The sequence below is a fragment of the Amia ocellicauda genome, chromosome 15, assembly GCF_036373705.1.
Source record: "Amia ocellicauda isolate fAmiCal2 chromosome 15, fAmiCal2.hap1, whole genome shotgun sequence".
In the NCBI taxonomy this organism is placed as follows: domain Eukaryota; kingdom Metazoa; phylum Chordata; class Actinopteri; order Amiiformes; family Amiidae; genus Amia; species Amia ocellicauda.
The window spans coordinates 8,425,030-8,448,532 of record NC_089864.1 but is presented as its reverse complement, the minus strand read 5'-3'; the positions used below and the strand labels follow the sequence as shown (position 1 = coordinate 8,448,532).

At 41.2% G+C, this 23,503-nt stretch overlaps 2 protein-coding genes across 4 annotated transcripts; one reads left to right on the top strand and one right to left on the bottom strand.

The window, feature by feature from the left end:
* Positions 1-264: 264 nt before the first annotated feature.
* Positions 265-18,071, top strand: napepld (N-acyl phosphatidylethanolamine phospholipase D). Of its 3 annotated transcripts, none has more exons than XM_066723525.1 (5): positions 265-411; positions 8,628-8,955; positions 10,281-10,927; positions 11,251-11,365; positions 15,973-18,071. In XM_066723525.1, the coding sequence occupies exons 2-5, from the start codon at positions 8,650-8,652 to the stop codon at positions 16,099-16,101; spliced, it is 1,197 nt and encodes a 398-aa protein (XP_066579622.1). In that variant the 5' UTR covers positions 265-411; positions 8,628-8,649; the 3' UTR covers positions 16,102-18,071. The 3 variants fall into 3 exon arrangements, with proteins under 3 accessions (XP_066579622.1, XP_066579619.1, XP_066579621.1); XM_066723522.1 differs by lacking the exon at positions 265-411 and adding an exon at positions 734-1,027; XM_066723524.1 differs by lacking the exon at positions 265-411 and adding an exon at positions 4,171-4,332.
* Positions 17,798-23,286, bottom strand: armc10 (armadillo repeat containing 10). Its single transcript, XM_066723526.1, has 6 exons — positions 22,879-23,286; positions 22,198-22,343; positions 21,591-21,725; positions 21,243-21,419; positions 20,792-20,863; positions 17,798-19,315 (listed from the first exon to the last, which is right to left on the bottom strand). Exons 1-6 carry the CDS (start codon positions 23,153-23,155, stop codon positions 19,064-19,066), a joined length of 1,059 nt encoding a protein of 352 aa, XP_066579623.1. The 5' UTR covers positions 23,156-23,286; the 3' UTR covers positions 17,798-19,063.
* Between the last annotated feature and the right edge of the window lie 217 nt (positions 23,287-23,503).

The following is a 23,503-nucleotide window of genomic DNA, read 5'->3' as shown; positions in this document are numbered from 1 at the left end:
ATCTCTGATACAAGAACGCACCTAGTAAATATGTGTGTAATTGCCTCGGTCCGCAGCCGCAGCCGCTCTCCCACAACGTCAGTGTCACAGATATCCACAGTTATGCGCGGATCTGCGCGGATCCACCAATGGCATCGCTGGGATTCTGCAGATCTGCGCAGGACTGCGGACATCTGCGCCACTTGAACGCGATCTGTTCAGAGCTGCGCTGGGCTGCTTGTGGGTGTGGCTACGTGACGTCACGTAAAGTGTGTCTCCTCAGATCCGTGCAGAAGGTAGTGGCAGAAACTGCGTCCATATGCGTCTGCACGGCACAGTTACAGCATGGACTTATTTGCGTCTATATTGATGTACAGGAAGGCGACACTATATTGATTTATTTGTCATTAAAATTTCCAATGCAAAATTAAGGTAAGTAGGCTATAAAATACCATAACATACATTAATTCAAGTTTAAAACACCTGTAAAGGGATAAATTGTAGTGCTCCAAGTGTTTATGTTCATGCATATGTTGGAGGAAACTGTGTTATTCTGTTTTACGTATTTAAGCAATTACTGCTGATATCATGGAAACGTCTGGGTATTTTTAGAGTTGGCCTAGCACTGTGAAGTGAACTGGACAGGGACACTCGCACTATAAGGCTGACCCTACCAACATGGCTCCTGCAACATTGCTCATTACGTCACATGCGTCCTTCAACTGGTCAGGAAGTGCTTAAGATAACTTCCTAACTTTCGTTTGGTGGCACTTGTCTTTCTCAGATTCTTGTAATATTGTTTTGTGAAATCTTTGTATTTCCCCCTGTATCTTGTTGGGAAAGCCTGTTGTGTCTCAGTAGATGTGATGGTTGCACATAGTGTTAGGATATGGAGTTTATGTAAGTGTAAATTTGGGCTTCCATCGTCAGTTGTGCCCCAGGAGTTAGGTGAAGCCCTCGGGGGCTTTGAAACACAGAGGTCCAGGTCTCTGCATGGCGCCCCCCCCGGGTCAAAAGTCAAAGAGGACAAAGTGGAGGGTCAAGGAAGGTGAATATGAGTTTTAAGTGATCATGCTTTCAGTTAAATCATTCTGGATCTAAAATTGCAGTCCCCTACCTAATCAACATCTCCAGTTATTATTATTTTTAAACATTTAACTTGTACTTCACAAAATATACTTAAACCAGACTAACCGGTATCAACACATGATTTATTAGTGTACCACATTCAATTATACATTTTAGAGTGACATCTTTTTTTAAAAAGGTCGAAAATGGTTTGAGTTATGATAAAAAAATATATGTTTATGATTACTTTGGAACTAAATATTTTTCTCCCATTTGTTTTTTATAAAGAGATTAAAAACTTGAGACCTACTCTGTTTTGCATGGTCTTCATTACAAAACACTTATCAGTTATTGGGAGATTAGTAAAATATACACAATAATGTAACTTTCAGATAATTAGTCTGCATGTGAGAACATGTTCTCTTGCAAAATGTTTATTCTAGGCTGCAGAACCTTTGTTCATTCCCTGTTGCTTATCCTATACTCTGTAAACACTTTATTTTTAAAAACATTTAACTTAATCATCATGATTAATTACTACTAATAAACACTCCTTAATATGGGGCATCAAATGTAAAACAACGCACTATTGTCGTGCATCTACTCACAGATTTAATTTAAATATGTTGTTTTACGATTTAAGAAATGTAAGCCTTTTCCCCAGATTTACAAATATTTCAATTTGAAAACATACTTAAATAATGTTTAATGTCCTAATTTACTGTTTCCCAAAATATTTAACTAAATCCTAAATCTGTTTTGCAAACAAAGTATTTAACTTTAAAATGAATACTTTATTTAAATCTCAGACTCACAAAATAAATATGTAGCTTAAATCTAAATCTTAAATCACGTTACCATGTTCATGCTAAGATTTTACCATATACCTAGTTTTTATCATTTTAACAATTATAACCATGTTTGTACCACATTTTTACAATGTTTTCACCAGCATTTTACCATTATTTCCCCACGTTTGTACCATGATTGTTAATAATAATAATATTTATTTATTAGCAGAGGCCCTTATCCTGGACGACTTACAAAATATAAGAGCATTAAAAAGTGCAATAATGCAGTAGAGCTCGAAACATAATACAATTACAAGTTATTACAAAGTACACGTCCTACATCCTAGATTGTAATAGCTAATAAGTGCAGACAAGATGTGCAGACACACTAGACATTACACCATTACTAGCATTGTAAAAGCAAGCAGTATGATAAAACGTTATATAAAGTGCAATTTTACAGGAGAGCTGAAGCACATGGGAATAAACAACTAAATTACAGGTACATTCTGATTGTGTTTGTAATGGTGGTGGTGGTGGGGAGCTACTTCCTACCTCTGTAAATTAAATTATACTGAAGGGTACCCATAGTAATAGGTCTTATGATATATAAAGCACTGCTACTCTACTCTGTGTAGTCTGTTGCGAATATCCATTAGCAGGATGGACATCTTTAACTGTACGACAGACACATTGGTGTAAGTCTGTGTATAAGGCTGTACTAGGGCAGTTGCCATTTTCTATAAGTACTTTACTCACTCTACCAATAAATGGTCATTATAGATCGAGAAGAACGCAGATCTATATGTTATTTTTCGTCCCTTATATAAAAAGTGATTTTTAAGTGCTGTTAGCTATGCTGCCCCATCTTCTTGGAACATTTTGCAGAAGGACTTGAAACTTGACCATTTTATACTGATTGATGATTTTAAATCCCAGATCAGTGACTTGTGGACTGCAGTAGTTTTTAACTACTTTTCTTTAGGAAATCAGCTCTTAAATTATTCAACAAGTTATTGACATATGTTGTATGCTGTGTTTCTTTTATGCATAACTTGGCTTATGCTGCCTTTTTGGCCAGTGCTCTCTTGTAAAAGCAATGTAAATATCAGTGAGATTTCTTGGAATAAATAAAGGATAAATAAACACATCTAAAAACATGCCCATCAACTTCCATAGATGCCTGCTAGAGCTAGTTTGATTAGTTTGTGAGGATCGGTCAGAAATCCTACACGAAATCACAGGAGTATATGTGTTTGTTTTGTAGGGAACCACATTCCTTTCTAGTAACTGGATGGATGTAATTAAAATGAATGCATGTGAAAAATAATTGTACATTACTCAAACGCTGTTGCCTCAACTGAAAACAAACATGTGCCCTACCTAGCTCTAGGTCTTATTTAAAAGAAGAATAACAAGCTTAGCTGCAGGTGAATAATGTTTTTTAGGGATTTAATATCAATCACGCAACTCTAGCTTATACTAATAAAATACTGCAATACAAAACAGCAGTCACTTTTATATACAGATACACATCTTTCATTTTACACATCTTTCCATTTAAAGGAAAGGTCAAAATAATTCTCTGCAGAGCATGACATTTCAGGACGGGATCTTCTTGTCCAGTATTGAGATGGCTGATGCCTCATGCCTTATATTTATAGCTACGAAGTATCGCTGTCAGGGATTATCAGGGAAATATTAATTTCCATCCTTGGCATATTGAAGCATTATGCGTGTAATCAATAATGCACTACACTTTCAAAGGCTTCATGCATTTTTAAAAATGAGCGTCAAGTACATTTATTTTGCGACATTCTCTGTTGGACAGTCAAAAGTTTATTTTTACATAGTTTTTTGGTCCTCCCTTTATCTTTTTAAAATTGCCATTCCTGCCTAGGAATAAGAACATATTTAAATGTATAATCTAATGTATAGGTTTATACATTAATATTATTTATGTGTCAGGTAATATCCCTGTTAATTTACACTTACTATAAAATGGATACACTAACATATGTGGGCGACCTTTGTGTTGTAGATGCATATTGTTGGCATTATTGTCTCGACAGTTTTTTAATCATGTGAACTTATCATTATTAATATATGAATTTGTCACTTTTAAGATGTCAGTTTTTATATATTTGTAACCGACATTATGTCATTTTAGTATCAACATATTTTAGGCAATGTGTTTATTTGGATGTAGGAGGGGGCGAAATGTGCTGATCCGTCTGTTGAAAAGAGAATGCAAATTTGAATGGACTGCCTTATTAGGTATGGTCACATGGTGCACTGCCACAGTGACGTCAGAGAGCCGCTGGTTACTTTGTCTCGGAGAAGCTGCGCAGAGCCGGACTGTGCAGCGCAGCCGGGTTACAGCAGCGGCCGATTGTGCTGGCAGATTTGAATGCAGATGCACAGATAACGCCAGATTTGCACTTGTGAACTGTGGGCTCTACAGTACAGTGCACCTTTTACCTGAAGATTGGAGGTACGGTACATGTTGTTTGCAGTAATTTGTCCAGCGCATGATGCACAATTATGCTGATGCTTTGAATCTCTGTTATTATTTGAACAGCTGTGTCAATCGATTTAGACATTAACCGCGACCAAGTTTGTTTGTTTGTTTGTTGATTGATTTATTTGTAAAGAAACCAATGTTCATAAGCTTGCTGCTCTATTTCCATGCGTGTGAGCCGAGTGTGTGGCAACGACAGTGGAATTAAAACAATGTGAATTACCCGTCAGTTGAGGGCAATTAAAGTGTTGGAGTGCTTTGTATAGCCGTGGGTAGATTTGGTTCGGGGTGATATTGGGACAGAAGTGTTTTCAAAAGTTGTTTTTTTGTCTCCGTGCAGAGATGATCGGATTTCAGTTAAATGCAGTGCAGTCAATAAAACTAGAAAATAAAATCAAGATATATATGTGTATCAGTCTATATATGCATAATGTGAACATAGGCTGTGCATTGAACGTTACAGTATAAAACTTGAACTCATGTCAGACTTGTACATTGATTGTTTTTGCAAATCTGTCTGTTACATGATGTAGTTTTGTTAGTAATTCAGACAGTATTCCAGATCAAATTATTAAATACAGAAGTAAGGCTTAATTGTTGTGGAAGGTTTTTTATTACGCTATAATCAACCATGAGATGATTTTGTAAATGCTGGGAAAGTCCCTGCTACCAGCTGAAAATGCCTCCCCTTATTCAATTACACCTCCACTGTCCACCTGAGACCTTGCTTCACATTTGGCTTTCATGTAACACATCATTTTAAGGAGGTGGGCATTTAGGAACATAAGGTTTCAGTAAGAACTTGTGTAGCCTACTCTTCAGATCTTGATAAAGGGGTGAATGAGTGAATTAATTAATTCATTGACTTTCAATATATGCACCTTTGTACTAATTTTGAATTGTATATAGACAAAATGTACCCTCTTTTTTTTTTGGAACCGTCGAGATGGCCTGTCGGCTAACAGATTGATGATAGAGGACAAATTTCATGATGCATTGAACAGTGGAAGAGCTTTGTGTGGCTGGCAGTGACAAATGTGCTGTTTGAACAAGCTTCTCTGGAGCTAGTGGGCCCCTCCATGCATTGTGGACAGAGATAACGTGCAGGGATATATATAAGTGACAGACATCGTTAGGAGGGATGCTTTGTGGATATGCATCATTTCAGTTAAATTGCAGACATCTGGGTGGTTCAATTGAACAGGTAAATACAGCCATATAAACATAAAATATTTGGTAGAAGAGCCCATGCCAGCTTGCTCTTTTGTGTGTCAGGTCAGCGCCCAAGCATATTCCACATATATTGTAGTCATTTTCAGTCCTTTCCAAAGCCCTTCTGAGGAGGAAGTTGTGGCGTTGTATGACTAAGCTGTTACACAAAATGAACGTTGATGGTGTTGGAATAAGCTTTCTGTGGCTTGCATTGTGTAATATGTTTTGCGAGTTCAGCTCACCACAAGCAAACCGAGATGGCGTTGTAAATTATTGTCAGAGCATATTTGTTTTTGAAGAGGAGGCTGCCACTTCTATAATCAGCTCAAAGATAAAGTCCCGGGCAACAGTTCTATCGCACATAATGGCTCTGTTGTATTCCTATCTGGCTGACCATGCAGTTTACCTAACACACAGTGAGATTTATGCAAAACCATTCCCAAACCTTTCCTCTTCCGTCCCCAAGTAACCCCGAAGAACAGAGAGCCCTCTTTTCACCTCCTGGTTCATCTCCCAGTGCTAAGCAATGTGGATTTCTCGCCAGTATCTCTGTGCCAGTAAACATGATTTGTTCTCTGCATAGACTCTGTTGTAAACGCAGGTATTATCTGTGACGCGCTCCTGTGTAGCTCTCTTGGTGAGTTTTATGTTGTCATAGAAACGGTGCATTAATAGAAATGTGTTTTTCTGGAAATGCTGTTGTCTCCCTGGATAGTAGATTAAAAGATGCTTCTTAATGTATTCATAAATCCCTTTGCTGCACAGCTCATTTAACACGATAACTGGCTCTTATTTTTAAATTGAACATTCTTTGTAGATGCATTGAATAACTGAAGATCTTGAGTAATTACAGTCACCTCCAAATGTATTTGCACCCTTGCTAACGATGATGTGGTGGTGTATCTTTCATGCTGTGGGACTGTTTTGCTCCCCTGGTCACTGGTCTCTGATAAGGTCAACAGCATCATGAAGTAGCAGGACGTTTTAGACAAAAACCTGGTTGCTTCTGTCAGGAGGAAGAAACTTGACCACAAATGCATCTTCCAGCAAAACAATGACCGCAAGCCACATGTCAAAATCCACAAAGAAATGGTTAATTGACCACAAAATCTATATTTTGCAATGACCATCTCCGTCCAGAAGCGCAGCTCAAAGGATGTCAAGGATCTGGAGAGCTTCTGTCTGGAGGAATGATCTAAGATCGATTCCAATCTGTTCTCCAATCTCATAAAAATGTTTTAGAAAAGGGCTCAGTGCCTTTATCCCTTCACAGAGTACTGAAATAAAGGGTGCCGACTTTAATTTATCATTTGAGATGCATGTAATTTTGGTTGATTCCATTGAATCCTTAGAAAAGTACAATACAACTACATTAGCTGTGTTTTTGTCTTTTTTTTGCTCATCTGTATCCAGGGTGCAAATCATTTTGGAGGTGACTGTATAAGAAATGGCAGTGCCGTCGGCCAACTAAGCTGTCTGGTGTTTAATGTCGGGTCTGGCTCAGTTTGCTTTCTGTGATTGTGTTTTCCTTGCCTCATAGTACTGTGGGGCATCATCTCCTGTAATCAAGAAATAATAGTTTAAATGCACGAAGCATGTGATTTATTTTTTTGAAGTGTGTGAGGAATTGCCTGGCCACACCCATTTCAAAGTCTGTCCTCATGGGTTATGAATAATGTTATTACCACATATATTTAACTGTACTGCACAGCAACATAAAAAGGCACAAGAAACAACCTGAAAATGGGAAAGTCCAACTGCAGTGAGGTTTATTTTGGTGACTTTAAAGTTCTCTTTTGAAAATTGTAATGCATCCCTTCTATAATACTTAAGGCATGACACCAAATACACAGTATAATCTGCAGTGTTGTAGTATTTTGATTTATTTTCCTGGGCAATCAGCCAAGTATTAAATGTTTTCTAGCAAGGACCTATGCAGTTCCAGTGCCTTTATTATGTATCTTTATATAATGCAGGTGTATTAAAGTCACCTTGATCACTCTTGTGATTTGTTGGGAAAAATATAATTTATGTTTCCACTAAATGTGTTTCTTGTGACTAGTGCACAGACGTCAGTTGTGATGCTGCGCCCATTTCCAGAAACGCTGTTGAATTTAGTCACAATGAACAACACATTAGTCAGAAAAATGCCATGCAATGTCAATACCTTTTCTCATTCTCTGAGCTAATGGATACTGTGGCCTCATTCTCAAGCAGTCTTTTGTATGGAGGCTTTATGGGTTGATTTAAAAAATATTTGATTAATTCAGGAGACTGCGTTAGGCACAGTGTTTAAAACTGCTTTTGCAAACAACGATTCCAATGTAACCAGCGTCCTTTTGTTATTTTAATTCATATTTTTGCTTCTGATAAGCCCAGCTTCAATCCACCTTCGGTAAACGTCTAATGCTTTTGCTAATATGATTGTAACATTACCAAAAAAACAAAAAACTAAACCCTCACACCTGGGAGAAGTACCTATACCATGAAGATATAACAATTCCAGATCCAGACTTTTATATACTGATGTAGATTGATTTATTAATATGGAATTGAAGTTTATGGCTTGGAGAGAACTCAGGCAGTGTGTAAAGTTTTTAAAGAGATAATATGTAGACGTAATCTTCTCACAGGCAATACAAAAAAACCCTGATTCTCAATTGCCTCAAGGATGGTTTGTTAACGTGTGATAGAGATCTTGCTTAATTTATTTCACAAACCAGAAACCTTAAAAGCTATGATTGCTGGGCTGTTCTGTATCTGTGTAGAACAGTTGTTTATCTGTAGTCAGGATTATCGGTTTGTAATAAGAGAGCTTTAAAATGTCCAATTCTGCATGGACCTTGACTTTAGGCATCAGTGGATGTCAATGTTCTGTTTTTGTCGTGAATTGAGAATGGATTTTGGAACAATATAAAACCAATTTTAAGTGCTTGATTTGCTGTTATGGTATTACTAAAAACTTCAGTGGTTACCTGACATTTTATAATGCTGACAAGGCTGCTCCTGTTACATCCGTACAATAATGTCTGTCTGTCTGTCGTGCGTGTCCGCAGGTCCACTGTGCCACGTGCGTCGATGGAGGAGAAGCGAGAAGAGGAGCAGTGTCTGGTGGGGCCAGGGGCCAGCGCGGGTGCGAGTGGCTCCGAGGGGCCCGCCGTGAAGCCGCGCTGCAGCTCCTCACAGGACTCGCGCAAGAGCAGCTCCTCCCGCAAGAGCTTCCGCCTGGACTACCGGTTGCAGGAGGACGTCACCAAGTCCCAGAGGGACCGCCACGGCCGATTCATGAACCCCTGGCCCACCTGGAAGTTCCCCAGCTACCCCACCATCCTCAAGAGACTGCTATTTGAAAAGAATAACAGCAACGTCCCCGGCTCCAAAGAGGTGACGCTGCTTTTGGTGTTTTTGTTTCTTTTGCTCTCCATTCTAAAGGTGATAGACAAGAAAATGAAACTAAAAAGAGATGCTTCTGGTTGTTTCTGTAATCGGTGGCTTTATAGGGGCACTTTGGGGGCTTCATTGGCTGTAATTTCCCACATTCCTCTCTGATAGACAGGATGTGTTTCAGCAGCTGGGTGTCCAAGGTTCCTTATAAAAATGTATGGGCATGGTGAGCTCCACCTGTAGCAGCTATCTGCAGAGGTCATTAAAAACAGGAACTGCAGCAATAAGCAGGTGTTAACACTTCCTACTTTCCAGGTGCAAATCTAAGCCAGTCAATTGGCACTGCAGAAGCGTCTGGAGAAGGCATTTAGTGTGCCGTAAACGTGATTTCTTCTGAAACACAGAGCAGTGATTTGAGTGGCCGGGTACGTGTCAAAGGAAGCTGTAACTTTTCTTCAGAAGGGCTTGTCTGACTGTCGTTTGCATGCGAGGGCAGCACAGGGTGTGTCCTGTTGTTAATCTGACAGAAGACAGATCACTCAGACATAGACTTGCACACATTTGATTAGTCATGCGTTCACCTGTGGGAAACTGGTGGAATATCTGCAATCGTCCCACGTGAAACAGAGGGTTTTATGGTGTTTATTTTCCTCTAGTGTTTACCATCTCCGTAAGTTGATCTTAATGTGACACTTGAGTCAGTAACCGCTTTAATGAAAACATAGACTTGTGCAGAAAGAATCACTCAAGGCTAGCTCTTCACTTTCTGTACTGACAGAGGCCAGTACTTGTCTCAACATCATTTGCCCCTTATTCAGCAGTGTGCTCAGCAGTAATTACAACTTGCGCAACTGCTTTTAATTACCTGGTCTTGTTATTGCCTTGGTCTGCTTAGTAACCCGGAAAGCGCACAGACGAACCTTGTGGCGTATGCCATTTGTCATGACCCTTTTCTATAAAAACAATTAACAGAAGCAAAGTATAGAAGTATGTGCGTGTAGCAATGCACCACAGGTGGCTTGTATGCCATTTATTGTGCTTTCAAATGCATATTTGGGCACCTACCAGCAAAGTGCAGGTTCTGTGTCTTGTCCTGGGCTTGTGAGAGCAGTAGTTTGTTGTTCCTGTTTGTAAGCTTTGGGGTCAGTTGCATAAAACACCTTATTTATTGAATAAAATGTATATGCATTAAAAATATCACAGTTGTCTTGGTTCAATGCCCTTAAACACACAGAACACATCAGGGGACGTCTCAAGGAGAAGCTTCACTAAAGTGGCTTCATGCAAATGGCCTGCTTGACGTGTGCTTGTGGTGTCATCTGCAGGTGCTGGACAGGGAGCTTCCCGTGGTGGAGCCCTATTTCATCAGCAGCCCGCAGCTGGTGGGCCAGACGGGCTCCGGGCTGCGCGTCACCTGGCTGGGCCACGCCTCGGTGCTGGTTGAGATGGACAAGCTCACCGTGCTGACTGACCCCATCTTCAGCCAGAGGGCCTCACCCGTGCAGTTCCTGGGTCCGAAGCGTTTCCGGGGCCCCCCCTGCACGGTGGCCGACCTGCCCAAGATCGACGCGGTGGTCATCAGCCACACACACTACGACCACCTGGACGCCGGCTCGGTGGCCGCCTTGAACGAGCGCTTCGGCAGCGAGCTGCGCTGGTTCGTGCCACTGGGGCTGCTGGACTGGATGCAGAAGAGCGGCTGCGAGAACGTCATCGAGCTGGACTGGTGGGAGGAGAACTGCGTGCCGGGCCACGACGAGGTCACCTTCGTGTGCACGCCGGCGCAGCACTGGTGCAAGCGCACGCCCACGGACGATAACAGGGTGCTGTGGGGCAGCTGGGCCGTGCTGGGGCCCTGCAGCCGGTTCTTCTTCGCGGGGGACACGGGGTACTGCTCGGTCTTCGAGGAGATCGGGAAGCGCTTCGGGCCCTTCGACCTGGCGGCCATTCCCATCGGAGCGTACCTACCGAGGTACTGTCCGCAGAAAACTGTGCATGAAAAACTGCTTTTTAAGTATTATTATACCTGACCCTGCAAAGATTACTTCTCTGAGCAGTTTAAATGTGGATGTTCAGGTTTTTATTTTTAGTTAAAAAGACCTAATATCAGTATTTTGACCTGCAAGTAATCTAGAAACTTGCTTTATCCAGTATTATTCACCTTATGTACTGCTGCTCGATAAAATGAATCTGTTTTAGTATTTCAATGCAAGTGCAGGACGTTTTTACCCGTATGGGCAGAGTCGGCAGGGGCTGTTTTTCTGCACCGCGTGCTCAGTCTGTGTGCTCTTGCAGGGACGTCATGAGGTCACAACACGTGGATCCGGAGGAAGCTGTGCGGATTCATATCGATGTTCAGGCCAAACAATCTCTGGGAATCCACTGGGGGACCTTTGCTTTAGCTTACGAGGTAAGTGTGCAGGGAAGACCTGTATCATTGCAGGCTTTTTAAACTGTTTTGTTTTGTGGTGTGCGATGATCAGTAGGTTTGACAGTATTATGCTTGCCCTTGTGTTTTGCTGTTGTGAGTGAATCTTCCATCGTGTGCAGCTTGGGTACAAATCTCAAGCTTCTGGTCGTCTTAGATGTTGGAGAAAGTTCATAGTGTTGCGAAATGTAGACCAGCCTGATTTGTTTTTGGTTATTGTGAGAATATCTTGTAATCTTGAATGCATGTCCTTTTTTATTATTATTATCTTCATACTTAGTTAATTTATTACTCCATAACTAGCTCACTGAAAGAGCAAACAACCCAAAGCAGGGATAAGGTCAGACCAGATTGATAACAAATTCAAAATAACATATTCAGTGGTTTAAAACGGATCAAAATCACAGTAAACACACGCTCATTTCTATGACAGACTCTGGCCCGGGTTAAAGCTGCCGCTGGAGCACAGCACGTACGTCTATAATGCCACGTGGCTGACCAACTACAAACAGAAAAAGATCTCGGCAATCAACCCTGTGATATGGAGTATATAGAGAGAACTGTTTGCTTAGTGTATCTGTGCAGAAAGGTCACGGACAGATCAGCCCAGTGGAATTCACTGAGTGCCCCTGATTAATCAATACTGTGGGAACCGCAAGAAAAGATGCATGCATGTTCTAAGAATAGCTTAAAAACGTACATGTATAAAAGTGCATGTGTGTAGGTATCAGCTACTTATGCACTTCAGCTCTGTCATGTTTTCAGGCCTGAAGGCAGCATAGATTGTGGCAGATCTGTCAGCTCTAACAAAGGAACTGGGCACGCCCACTCACTCCATGTGTTTTGTCTGCACAGAATCGGGTGTAGGGTGCGCTTTTCTGTTCGTACGTGCATACTAAAATTCTTTCACTATGACTTTTTGTAATTGTACAACTCTCCCTTCTGAGCTCTGAGCACTGAGCCCGTGCCATCCAGGAGAGGAGATGCACTTTGTACACAGAAGAGTTCGGGAAGCCACCGCTAGAACTCTTAATGGTCAATACCAATTTTTCAGAGAATTAAGTAAAATAGCCCTCTGGACAGCTAAGCTCTCTGCAGTCTGTGCCAGGGATGTCTGAAGACCAGATCACAAACCTCCCTCTTTTGGTTTCTGATTAAAGAGGATTTGGATCACATCGATGAAGTTAAATGTGGTTAAAGCTAAAGCTGGATAGTATCTAACACTGGGGAGGGCAGGGGAGAGTTACCGAGCAGATACACTCGGCATTGTCCACACGGGGATGGCCTGAGAGGCTGAATAGGGGGATTTTGAGGATTAGGCAAACAAAATGGCCCCAAATCATCCGTACAATTCAGATTTTAAACTTGTTTTTGTACACACTGCACTTATGGTTGTACTTTAGATAGTGTTGCCCTGTATTCAGTGCTGTTATTTTCCCCATACAGAACTGTACTTCAATTAAATAATTATTAATTGAATTAATCGCCGTGTTAAAGTAGTCTTTAAAAAGGGTGAAAAAAAGGAAACTAGGTGTGAGGTTTTAAGTTTTTTTTATTTATTTCATTTATATAGCTTTTTCTCTCTTCAACTGGAACTGAATTATTTTACATGTTAACAAATTAGACTGAAGACATTTTTGTCCTGGATAAAGGCAGCCGTGCAATTGTGTGTCTATTCAGGGTGAATAAATCTAACTGGGGGTTTTGTACTTGGTATGAGCTGTCCTGCATGCAGAGAAGAATAGCTTGAATACAAGAGCATTCAGGCATTCAGGCAACGGTCAAATCAGCCATCACTAAGGGAACGGAGAGAATCGGATGGGAGATGGCCGAGCTGTCTTTAATCCCACAGCTCTAAGTGTGTGGAAGCTCTAAGCATATGGTTTTGTCAGTATCCATCTCCAGACAGTGGTTTGTGTGTCTATCTGATCCGTTTGTACGTTTGTGCACATATGTTTTCCTGTCCCTGCCACTAAACATTATACCAGGTGAGTTTTGTGTGTCATTCAGGAACGGAGAACAGATTAACGTCTTGGTCTCTTGTGTGGAAGAGTAGGTGGACGTTCCTCTGCCAAACCTTTTGACCAGGATCCTACTCCCTCGTGGGGGTTGTAGTGTAATAGGAACGGCTATCCTGTCCCGAGAGCGCGTTTCCTTCCTATTCCTTAGCTCGCTATCTGCCCACAGCATTTATATTCTTGGAGTGCCTCACCGTTTGATCTGCAGTGTCTAAACTGTACCTGTGCACTTATTCACCCTAATAAACACCAATGAGGCATAAAATCCTCTGTAAGCAATTTCGGGGCTCCGTAATAGACCCTGTGCCTCTTGCAGCACTCAGCATTACTGTCAGACTAGGTCATGCCTTTCTTCACACGACCAATTTGGCTTTTGTCAGCCCCGCTCTGGCGAGATACTTGACTTCGGCTGCACAACCCCGTTTCACACGATTTCCACAGCGATTCTTTGGCTTCAGTGAGCATCTGTGAAATCTATCGGTGTGTGAAGCGGTTTCAATATCATTTCGATGTAGACTTCACCGTCCTTTAGAAGGGAGGAAAAACGCTCCGTCGTGTTTTCTTTGTGGTAATTGTCGTTTTTAAATTGAATAGTTGTCAAATATATTTTGCCGAGGGGCAAGGAAATCACCTAACCCCATAAAATGATTATTTTCACAGAAGCTCTGCCAGGTTTGGGCTTGCACGTCGTTTTTATTGTTTATGGTTTAACCAGGTGATTTCAGCAGCATGGGTTTACAGGGGCCCTTTGTCTGTTATTTTTGCTTACAGGTGCAGTAATCCATGTTATTTCAAAACAATTCCAGTATGGAGCTTTCAGAAGACTATCACATACTTTTTTCCCTCACTGTATATGTGTGTATTTGATCCCCTGCTGATTTTGTACGTTTGCCCACTGACAAAGAAATGATCAGTCTATAATTTTAATGGTAGGTGTATTTTAACAGTGAGAGACGGAATAACAACAACAAAATCCAGAAAAACGCATTTCAAAAAAGTTATAAATTGATTTGCATGTTAATGAGGGAAATAAGTATTTGACCCCTTCGACTTAGTACTTGGTGGCAAAACCCTTGTTGGCAATCGCAGAGGTCAGACGTTTCTTGTAGTTGGCCACCAGGTTTGCACACATCTCAGGAGGGATTTTGTCCCACTCCTCTTTGCAGATCCTCTCCAAGTCATTAAGGTTGCGAGGCTGACGTTTGGCAACTCGAACCTTCAGCTCCCTCCACAGATTTTCTATGGGATTAAGGTCTGGAGACTGGCTAGGCCACTCCAGGACCTTAATGTGCTTCTTCTTGAGCCACTCCTTTGTTGCCTTGGCTGTGTTTTGGGTCATTGTCATGCTGGAATACCCATCCACGACCCATTTTCAATGCCCTGGCTGAGGGAAGGAGGTTCTCACCCAAGATTTGACGGTACATGGCCCCGTCCATCGTCCCTTTGATGCGGTGCAGTTGTCCTGTCCCCTTAGCAGAAAAACACCCCCAAAGCATAATGTTTCCACCTCCATGTTTGACGGTGGGGATGGTGTTCTTGGGGTCATTCCTCCTCCTCCAAACACGGCGAGTTGAGTTGATGCCAAAGAGCTTGATTTTGGTCTCATCTGACCACAACACTTTCACCCAGTTCTCCTCTGAATCATTCAGATGTTCATTGGCAAACTTCAGACGGGCCTCTACATGTGCTTTCTTGAGCAGGGGAACCTTGCGGGCGCTGCAGGATTTCAGTCCTTCACGGCGTAGTGTGTTACCAATTGTTTTCTTGGTGACTATGGTCCCAGCTGCCTTGAGATCATTAACAAGATCCTCCCGTGTAGTTCTGGGCTGATTCCTCACCGTTCTCATGATCATTGAAACTCCACGAGGTGAGATCTTGCATGGAGTCCCAGACCGAGGGAGACTGACAGTTATTTTGTGTTTCTTCCATTTGCGAATAATCGCACCAACTGTTGTCACCTTCTCACCAAGCTGCTTGGCGATGGTCTTGTAGCCCATTCCAGCCTTGTGTAGGTCTACAATCTTGTCCCTGACATCCTTGGACAGCTCTTTGGTCTTGGCCATGGTGGAGAGTTTGGAATCTGATTGATTGATTGCTTCTGTGGACAGGTGTCTTTTATACAGGTAACGAGCTGAGATTAGGAGCTCTCCCTTTAAGAGAGTGCTCCTAATCTCAGCTCGTTACCTGTATAAAAGACACCTGGGAGCCAGAAATCTTGCTGATTGATAGGGGATCAAATACTTATTTCCCTCATTAACATGCAAATCAATTTATAACTTTTTTGAAATGCATTTTTCTGGATTTGTTTGTTGTTATTCTGTCTCTCACTGTTAAAATACACCTACCATTAAAATTACAGACTGATCATTTCTTTGTCAGTGGGCAAACGTACAAAATCAGCAGGGCATCAAATACTTTTTTCCCCTCACTGTATGTATAGGACGAAACAGCCTTTCTTTTAATCAACCGTCATGTTGTCTTTAATGTGTTCTCTTAATATTTTCTGCTAACCATAATTGTACCTGAGGGACTCTCGCTAATGTGTCTTTCTCTCTCTGCTTATTTCTGCAGTATTACTTGGACCCTCCTATTAAGCTCAGAGAAGCCATGGAGAGATACGGTCTGAATCAAGAGAACTTCTTTATTCTGAAACAGGGCGAATCTAAGGATCTGAACATTGAGGAAGATGTGTTTGAATGAAGAGGAGATTGTGACGGATACAGGCGGAGGTTGCATTTTCTTTTTTCTTTTTAAAGTGAATTGTTGAAAGTGGGAATTTGGAACGCAGATCATGCGTTTCCAACAAGGTACCGACTGTGTTTGGACTGATGAAATCTGAAGCACAGGGAAGAGAACAGATTTCACTTACACTGGAAGAATGTATTACGGGGTTGTTAATTAAAAGAAAATCAGCTGAATGCAATTCACTGTAGCGGAAACCTCACTGAACTACTAATGTTGCCTTTTCACTTGCTAAACAATGTGCTACTAAAAGGATGACAAAAGGAGATCTGTAAAACTTCTTTGTGAGATTGAATATTCCTGAATAATAATACCCGCACAGTTGCATATATACTCTACCTTTTTCTTTTTCAGATGTGCAGAAATAATTTTTTGGGAGCATATATGTAGGCGTGTGGGTATTATTTTGAATTGACGTTCTTTACCCAGCACCTTATGAGATCTGGATGTGTGTGTTTTATATCTTTTCATATTTTTCTCCCTTTTCCATTTCCTTTACGTAGACATTTTCACATCTCTCAGTGATGATATAAGACCCGTGCCACACTGTTCTAGCTCTGAAAACAATTATACTTGTCAAACATTTTTAGTTCTTGACATTTCTGCCTATTTTAATACAATTAATTTTTGATTTGTTACCAACACCTTCTGGACTTGGGTCTGCGAGTACTTTTTTGGTTTTCAGGTTTCCTGTCGCTTGCTTTTCTGAACTCTGATGTACTGTACACACTTTTAATCTGTATTGCGATCCTGTTCACATCAGCGGTGTGGTATAAACACAAAGTCTTGCCCATTTCTTTAATCGTTTTTCCCTTAACTGACCTAAAGCTCGTTGGTTAACCTATAACCTGATGCAAGGGATGAAAAAAACAAGGTTTGTTGTAATAACCAATGATATCACCTTTCCATAAACTCAAGAGTACTTATTTTCTTATAATAAAAAGGAAAAAATGCTGTTAAATATACAAACAATGATAGAGCTAACAACTGTATAGTTTTATAATTTATGGGTACACCTCTCCACTAACTCAGAGTAATCTAAAGCTGCCTTTTAAAAACAAATGTAAGTTCTATAAACCCACTTTTTAAACACTAGATTCATGTAAACAAAGCATAGTTAGTCCCATAATGCACCTGTTTACGTTTCTTGTTTTAGGACATTACTATTTAGTTTGACAAGGGAGTTATTGATTGTGCTTAATGTCAAACTGATGCGAATTAAGCTAAACTGAGACTTTGTGGATTATTGCACACTATTTTGCTTTCAAATCTGCCAAATGGTAAAAAACAATATTAAACACCAAGTATATTTTCTATACAAGTACATCAGAAATATGTAACTTACAATTGAACGATGCTTGAAAAACACTAACCTGCTGGAATGCCAGATGTTGGTCTAACTTACAGAGTGCGATACCTTTATGTATTAATGACGCAAGAACCTGTAACGGAGAGCATGGATTATATTTTCTCCACAACTTCATAACTTCATGATGCACACTGCGTTGTGTTCTCGCGGACTGAATTAAAAACTGAAATTACAGCCGTGTAATGACAATTACTTTGATTAACCAACTGACATGTAATGTATAGATCTGAATTCCCATTTTTTTCCCTTATGTTAATCAGGACACAAATACTGTAACACGTTCACTGCTTTTCTAACCATTTTATTTTTCAACAAAGGTACCTTTTAATTAAGCTGATCCACAGATTAACTGTGGACACCTCCATTCTGTGCGTGTGTTTTAATCTTACTTTTATGGACATTTAAAAACTTTGAAGTCACCATGATTTTACAGTGTACAGTATATGAATGTAAATAAGGCAGCACTTCCCTGTATATACACTATTTTAGCACAATCAGAGCTTTTGTATGCATTAATCAAGTTTTGTTTTCTAAATAAACAAAAAAATACCAAAACAAATCTTGCTTGTGGCTTGTTTTCCATGGCAGTTGAAAAAGCATCAACAGACTTCTGTCACTCTTCTACTAGTGTCCGTTTCTCTTCTTATACCGCTGTACCAATGGTTCATGGTTCAAGGCGACTTTATTATCATACACAATTATAAGGGGAAAACAAACCTATGTCCAATCATCCATAACTTGAACATTAATCTAGGAGGGCAAATAACTGCTCTTTAATATCTCAGTATTCACATCGGGCAAGTCTAAATCAGGAGCTGGGTTGTTTGAAACCACTATAAAATCTTGCTCTAGAGAAATGGCAGTCTGGTTATTGCAGTAAAACAACCCCCTGCTTTTTATTTTATTATACATGCTGTACCTTAGTATTCATGTTCAGTATTTCAGTAGGATGCTACATATCTGATCTCAAGACCTATTGATCCAAAGAGCTTTTCAGGGCTGGAGAGATTCCCCTGCCTGCTGGGAACAGGACTCCACAGTGAAAAGCTCTCGCTCCGGGCCAGTCAGGTGTCATGACTGTAACTTGGGCCGACTTGGGAGGAGATTAAGACAGTTTTCAGATGCATTGGGACCTTTGGCACTTATGACCTGTAATAGGCATGCAAGTACACTTCTAATATTCCTTTCCTTTGTCAAAAAAGGATTTAAAGATTATAAAATACCAACTTAATAGGCTTAATAGGCCATTTAATACAGCTTTAGCTTCGTGTGAGGAGTCACGGCTCTCGGGCTCGTAACCCTGTGGTCTTGTGATAAAGCCTGGACTGCTGGAGCCATTACAAACACTGAGGAGGAGGAGGTTGTCATCCTGCTGAAAAAACACTCTACTCCCCTCAACGCCAACAACAACACAAAAGCCACGGCCTCGGAGATTCAAACTGGAGGGCTAGGTCTTCTGAAAGACCAGTAGAAGCTTTTGTTCAGTTGAAGGGCAATAATAAGTGAGCTGAAATAAATAAATAAACGCAAGGCACGGTTTTGGGTGCTGTCTTAGGTAAGAAGTCTGGCCACCTGAGCCTTCACTTCACTGTCGGGGTGCGAGAGCAGCAGGGGCAGTTTCCTGTGCAGCGGCGACGTGTCCCCGAACAGGACGCAGAACAGCGAGTCTTTGCTGCGGTTCAGTGTCTCCCTGATGGGTGTGGAGGGCCTCCAGTCCTTCATGTTTCCCAAGAAGGTCAATGCCCGGAGGAGGACGGCAGTGTTTGTGCAGCTGTCGAATAACAGGACGAGGGATGCTGGCGCCTGCAAAACACAACAGATAACAGTTGTGATATACATTTCTCTCTGCTGCACGATGTGGAGAAGAGATGTGAATCGGACGAAGGCCAAAGCTTTGGAGTCATAATATGAATCTGTGAAATACAGGCCTAATTGACCAGCTGCCCATTTATAAAGCAATTTAAAGAAGTGCAGAACTAAGCTTGTATATTTATGCTTTACATGCTGGAATCAGTGTTGTATTTACTTTCACTTTGTAAATAAATCCAGCAAGAGCTTCATTCAACTTAAAATAACTACCATGTAAAACTGCTAAATTGTTTATAATATTGGAATCTGGAAATGCAGCCAAGAAAATGTGTGGTTTTAATGAATAGTGTAGCAATAATATATTGGGACATTATAATAATATTATATTGGATCGCAGAGTGTTTTACAATCGTAATGTAGCACCCACTGAGCATGCACTTATGTGAAAGATGGTGTAATTCTAGAAGTGCAATTGTTGGAGGCTTGTATTCTCTTTGCTTCCCACCAGGAAAAAGCAAAGCTACTGGTTTCTTATCTGCTGTAAACTATTAGAAACTCATTCAGCACAATGCAGATAATACATAAAAATCATTTGTCAAATTACACTCATTATAATTCCTTGGACTCTTCCGATCTAATACAGGCCAAGCATTCCAAGCTCACTAAATATTTGTATAACGAGCATAACTGAAAAAAACTCTCAACATTTTACTGGTTAAACAAAAAGCAATTACTATAGTATGTGTTTGAAAGCCTGTAGTTAAAAATCTTAATCCAAAAACTGTAATTACAAGGTTGAGACAGAAAGCTCAATCAATCTGGAACCTGAACGCGAGCCAATGACACGTCTGAACTTGTTTCAGTCAGATGATCTTTAAGAAAACAAACCATAAGAAACAGTGAAAATCTTTTATGTTGTCTCAGTGAGGCCAATGATAACTATTTATGACTTTATGGCTAATTATGATTATATTATTCCAAGTGTTATGCATAGAAACTGAATTCTGAGAAGCGTTGCAGCAAATCAGTAAGACTTGTGCAGCGCTCTGGCCCAGCGTCTGGAGACTCGGAGCAGCAGACCCCCACAGCCCCGATTCTGCTCTGCTGTGCTGAGATTAAACGATTAGGGGAGAGAGGAACATGAAAAAAAAAGCCAAACAATTCTGAACAAGCCGCCTGTGACACAAACTGCATTCCACTGGGCGTCACGAGTGGAGCGCTTACCTAACCGGCGCTCGGCTGGGGTCGGCGCTCGGATCATTCCCAGCAGTCGAGTCTGAGCGCTGGCAGCAGGTGAGAATACCTATCTGTCATGTCTGAGCTGCACAGAATGTACCCTCTGCTACCGGGGCACAACTCCAGCGCTGGCAGAGGGAAAGAGGGCTTACGGGGCCAGAGAGCTCCTCAATTAAAAAAATAAAGACCTGTACCGGCATCACCAGAGGAGACGCACGAACAGAAACGCGTTACCTGGGCTCGCAGGATGTCCTCCACCATGTCGTGATTGGCAGATAAATTTACCAGCACCTTCAACACTTGTGTCTGAAAGGAACAAAGGAAATGGGTTTGTTTTAACTCTGGATTTCTCAGTCTCCATATATACATGCATTTCTAATCGTGTTAGCAAGTCTTCCAATGTATATTAAGAGGAAAACAAGATATTTACCCCATTCCTTACTCAATAGTATACTGCAGTACTGCTCTTTGTAGCTGGATTTAGCAAATTACATTTTTCACATTACACAACTCCCTGTTGGTATATGATAGATTTCAAAACCTGTGGAGACATTTGCCCAACTTAAAACTCTTCTTATAGGATAGCTCCCTCATGTGGCTATACCCACATTTGCAGAACTTATTTCTCACACAGGGGTCCAATCTATGTATTCCAACGTTTGACACGGTTTATAGTGATGCGTACCTGCAATATCTCATTGCCTACAACCAGCAGAGACAGACAGAGCGTGATGGAATTCTTCATTAAGTGCTGGTAATTATTAGTGACAGACAAGTTGGTCAGCAGTCTCAGCGCGGCCATCTGTAGGTCCGAGTTCACAGGAGAAGTCTCGATCATCTCCAATACCTGAGATATATATACCTGCCCGGACAAAGTAAAGAATTAAGGTACAAATAGTCACATCTGGACAGTAGTGACAGCTTTTATTTGATGCACAGCTTCCAGAGTAAGCAAAATGACAATTATTAAAATAAAGGTTTAGACAACCTTGTGGAAAGTATGATGAAAATAATAAATAATAATGAGACGCACCTGGAGCTGCTCTTGGTTTCTGACATTCATACTCAGGTTATTGAGAGCATTTAAGGCCTGAACTCTGATTTCAAACACTGGATCTGGCAGTAGGTTCCCAATGATCTGAAGGCCACCCATGTCACGAATGAGTTCCTACAGGGACAACAATAAAACTGTTAAAAATAAAGCGTCTGTCTTGGCGGAAAGCTTCACGGCAGAATTTAAATCTCTTGGTCACATTACTCTATAACAAGGGTTTTCAAACCGTTCCTGGAGTACCCCCTGCCCTGCTGGTTTTTGTTCCAACCTAGGTCTTAATTACTTAATTGAATGGTCTATTGCTTTGTTAGGTCAATTAAGGGTGCAATTAAGCAATTAAGACCTCAGTTGGAACAAACAACAGCAGGGCAGGTGGTACTCCAGGACCGGATTGAAAACCCCTGATCTATAAAACACTGTTCCTTATATTCCCTTCAGGTAAAGTATCGGAAACCCCCCCCCACTCCATACTAAATGAACGACACCAGACATGATCGCAGTTTGAGGCTCTAAGATTCTTACACGGACACGAATTCTGCATCTGCTGGAAATACTCTGTACGAAAACAACTTCAGAAATGCCGTACCTGGTTGACAGAGAAGGCCGCACTGTTTCCTAAAGTGACCAGGATTTGCGTTCTTTCCGATGGGTCTGGACTGCTCTGCAACAAGGACAGGAGCATCTCCAGGTGTTGTGGCTCCAGACTTCCAGGGGATTTCGAGAGTATTTCACCTGCGGATGTGTGACACACTAAATAAAACACACATTACCAAAGTCTGACATTCGTGGCTGGGGGTGGAACTCTACCCTGCTATTTTTTGTTCCAACTCAGATCTCAATTACTTAACTGAACCTTAATTGACTTAATTGTGGAATAAAAGAGTTGGTTCTTTAATAAGTTCTTCATAGAATTCTATACTTAACTTAAAACCCTACTGTTTAAAATTATTAAAAGGCTCTGATTTAGGAAATTAGTTCAATTAAGGGTTCAATTAAGTAATTGAGAGCTCGGTTGGAACAAAAACCAGCAGGATAGGCTCCTCCAGGACCAGGGTTGAGATCCACTGCTCTCTTGGACAAAGCAAACAGATTGGTTGGTCTGTCAAACCTGCTGGGGTGGCAAGAAAACATGTATTGAATTTGACTACCTTGCAACAGAGACCATGTGTCACTTTCATATCTGGAAAGGATGGAGTACACGCTATATATGAAGACAGTGTGTGTCCACTCAGTAATTGTCAAATAATATTATTGTATATAAACCTACCCGATGATGACACACCCGCCGCCCTGCTCCCTGTCCCACGAACCATCGACAACCCGGACACCTTTTCCAGTAAAGTCCCCGGCTGTAGAGGCCTTGTGGCGGCAGGCTGTTTTCTTGGACCATGATCGGTCGGATCGTCACCTTGTGCTTTTTTCCCATGCTTTCTTCTGCCAGAAACCAGTTTATATATCCCGTAGGAAGCCCCGGCTCCGGCCACTAACCCCAGCAGCACTTTCATGTTACACGGGCTGGAAGCCACGCTGCCGCCATCGCCCATTCTGTGTCTGGGGTCCGAGGCATAAAACCTGAGGTGTTTACAAAAGACGGCCGCGGTTTCACGTTTTATTGCAATACAAGCGCTGCCCGGGCCATGTTGACCGCTCGCATGTCACTTATTTTCTCCGGAATATAACCGTTCACAATTGGTGGCCGACGAAAACCTGTCACGGGATTTTATTGATACTATGTAATTCTGTATATCACAATCGCATTTCATCTCATTTAATAATATAATACATAATTATACTCTTCACTGGACAGTATTAGTGCTTATTATGCCAAAGTCAAGGTCTCCCATCGAAGCTGATTAGCTCTATTCTGATGCCGTGACTCAGGGATATATTTC

Excerpts from the sequence above, each read along its gene's own strand:
- armc10 (XM_066723526.1), bottom strand. The coding sequence starts at position 23,155 with ATGGGCGATGGCGGCAGCGTGGCTTCCAGCCCGTGTAACATGAAAGTG. Across the intron at positions 22,344-22,878 it reads GGCGGGTGTGTCATCATCGG|GTGAAATACTCTCGAAATCC; the intron begins GTAGGTTTATAT and ends ACACATCCGCAG. Across the intron at positions 21,726-22,197 it reads CGGCCTTCTCTGTCAACCAG|GAACTCATTCGTGACATGGG; the intron begins GTACGGCATTTC and ends TTGTCCCTGTAG.
- napepld (XM_066723522.1), top strand. The coding sequence starts at position 846 with ATGGTTGCACATAGTGTTAGGATATGGAGTTTATGTAAGTGTAAATTT. Across the intron at positions 1,028-8,627 it reads AAAGTGGAGGGTCAAGGAAG|GTCCACTGTGCCACGTGCGT; the intron begins GTGAATATGAGT and ends GCGTGTCCGCAG. Across the intron at positions 10,928-11,250 it reads ATCGGAGCGTACCTACCGAG|GGACGTCATGAGGTCACAAC; the intron begins GTACTGTCCGCA and ends GTGCTCTTGCAG.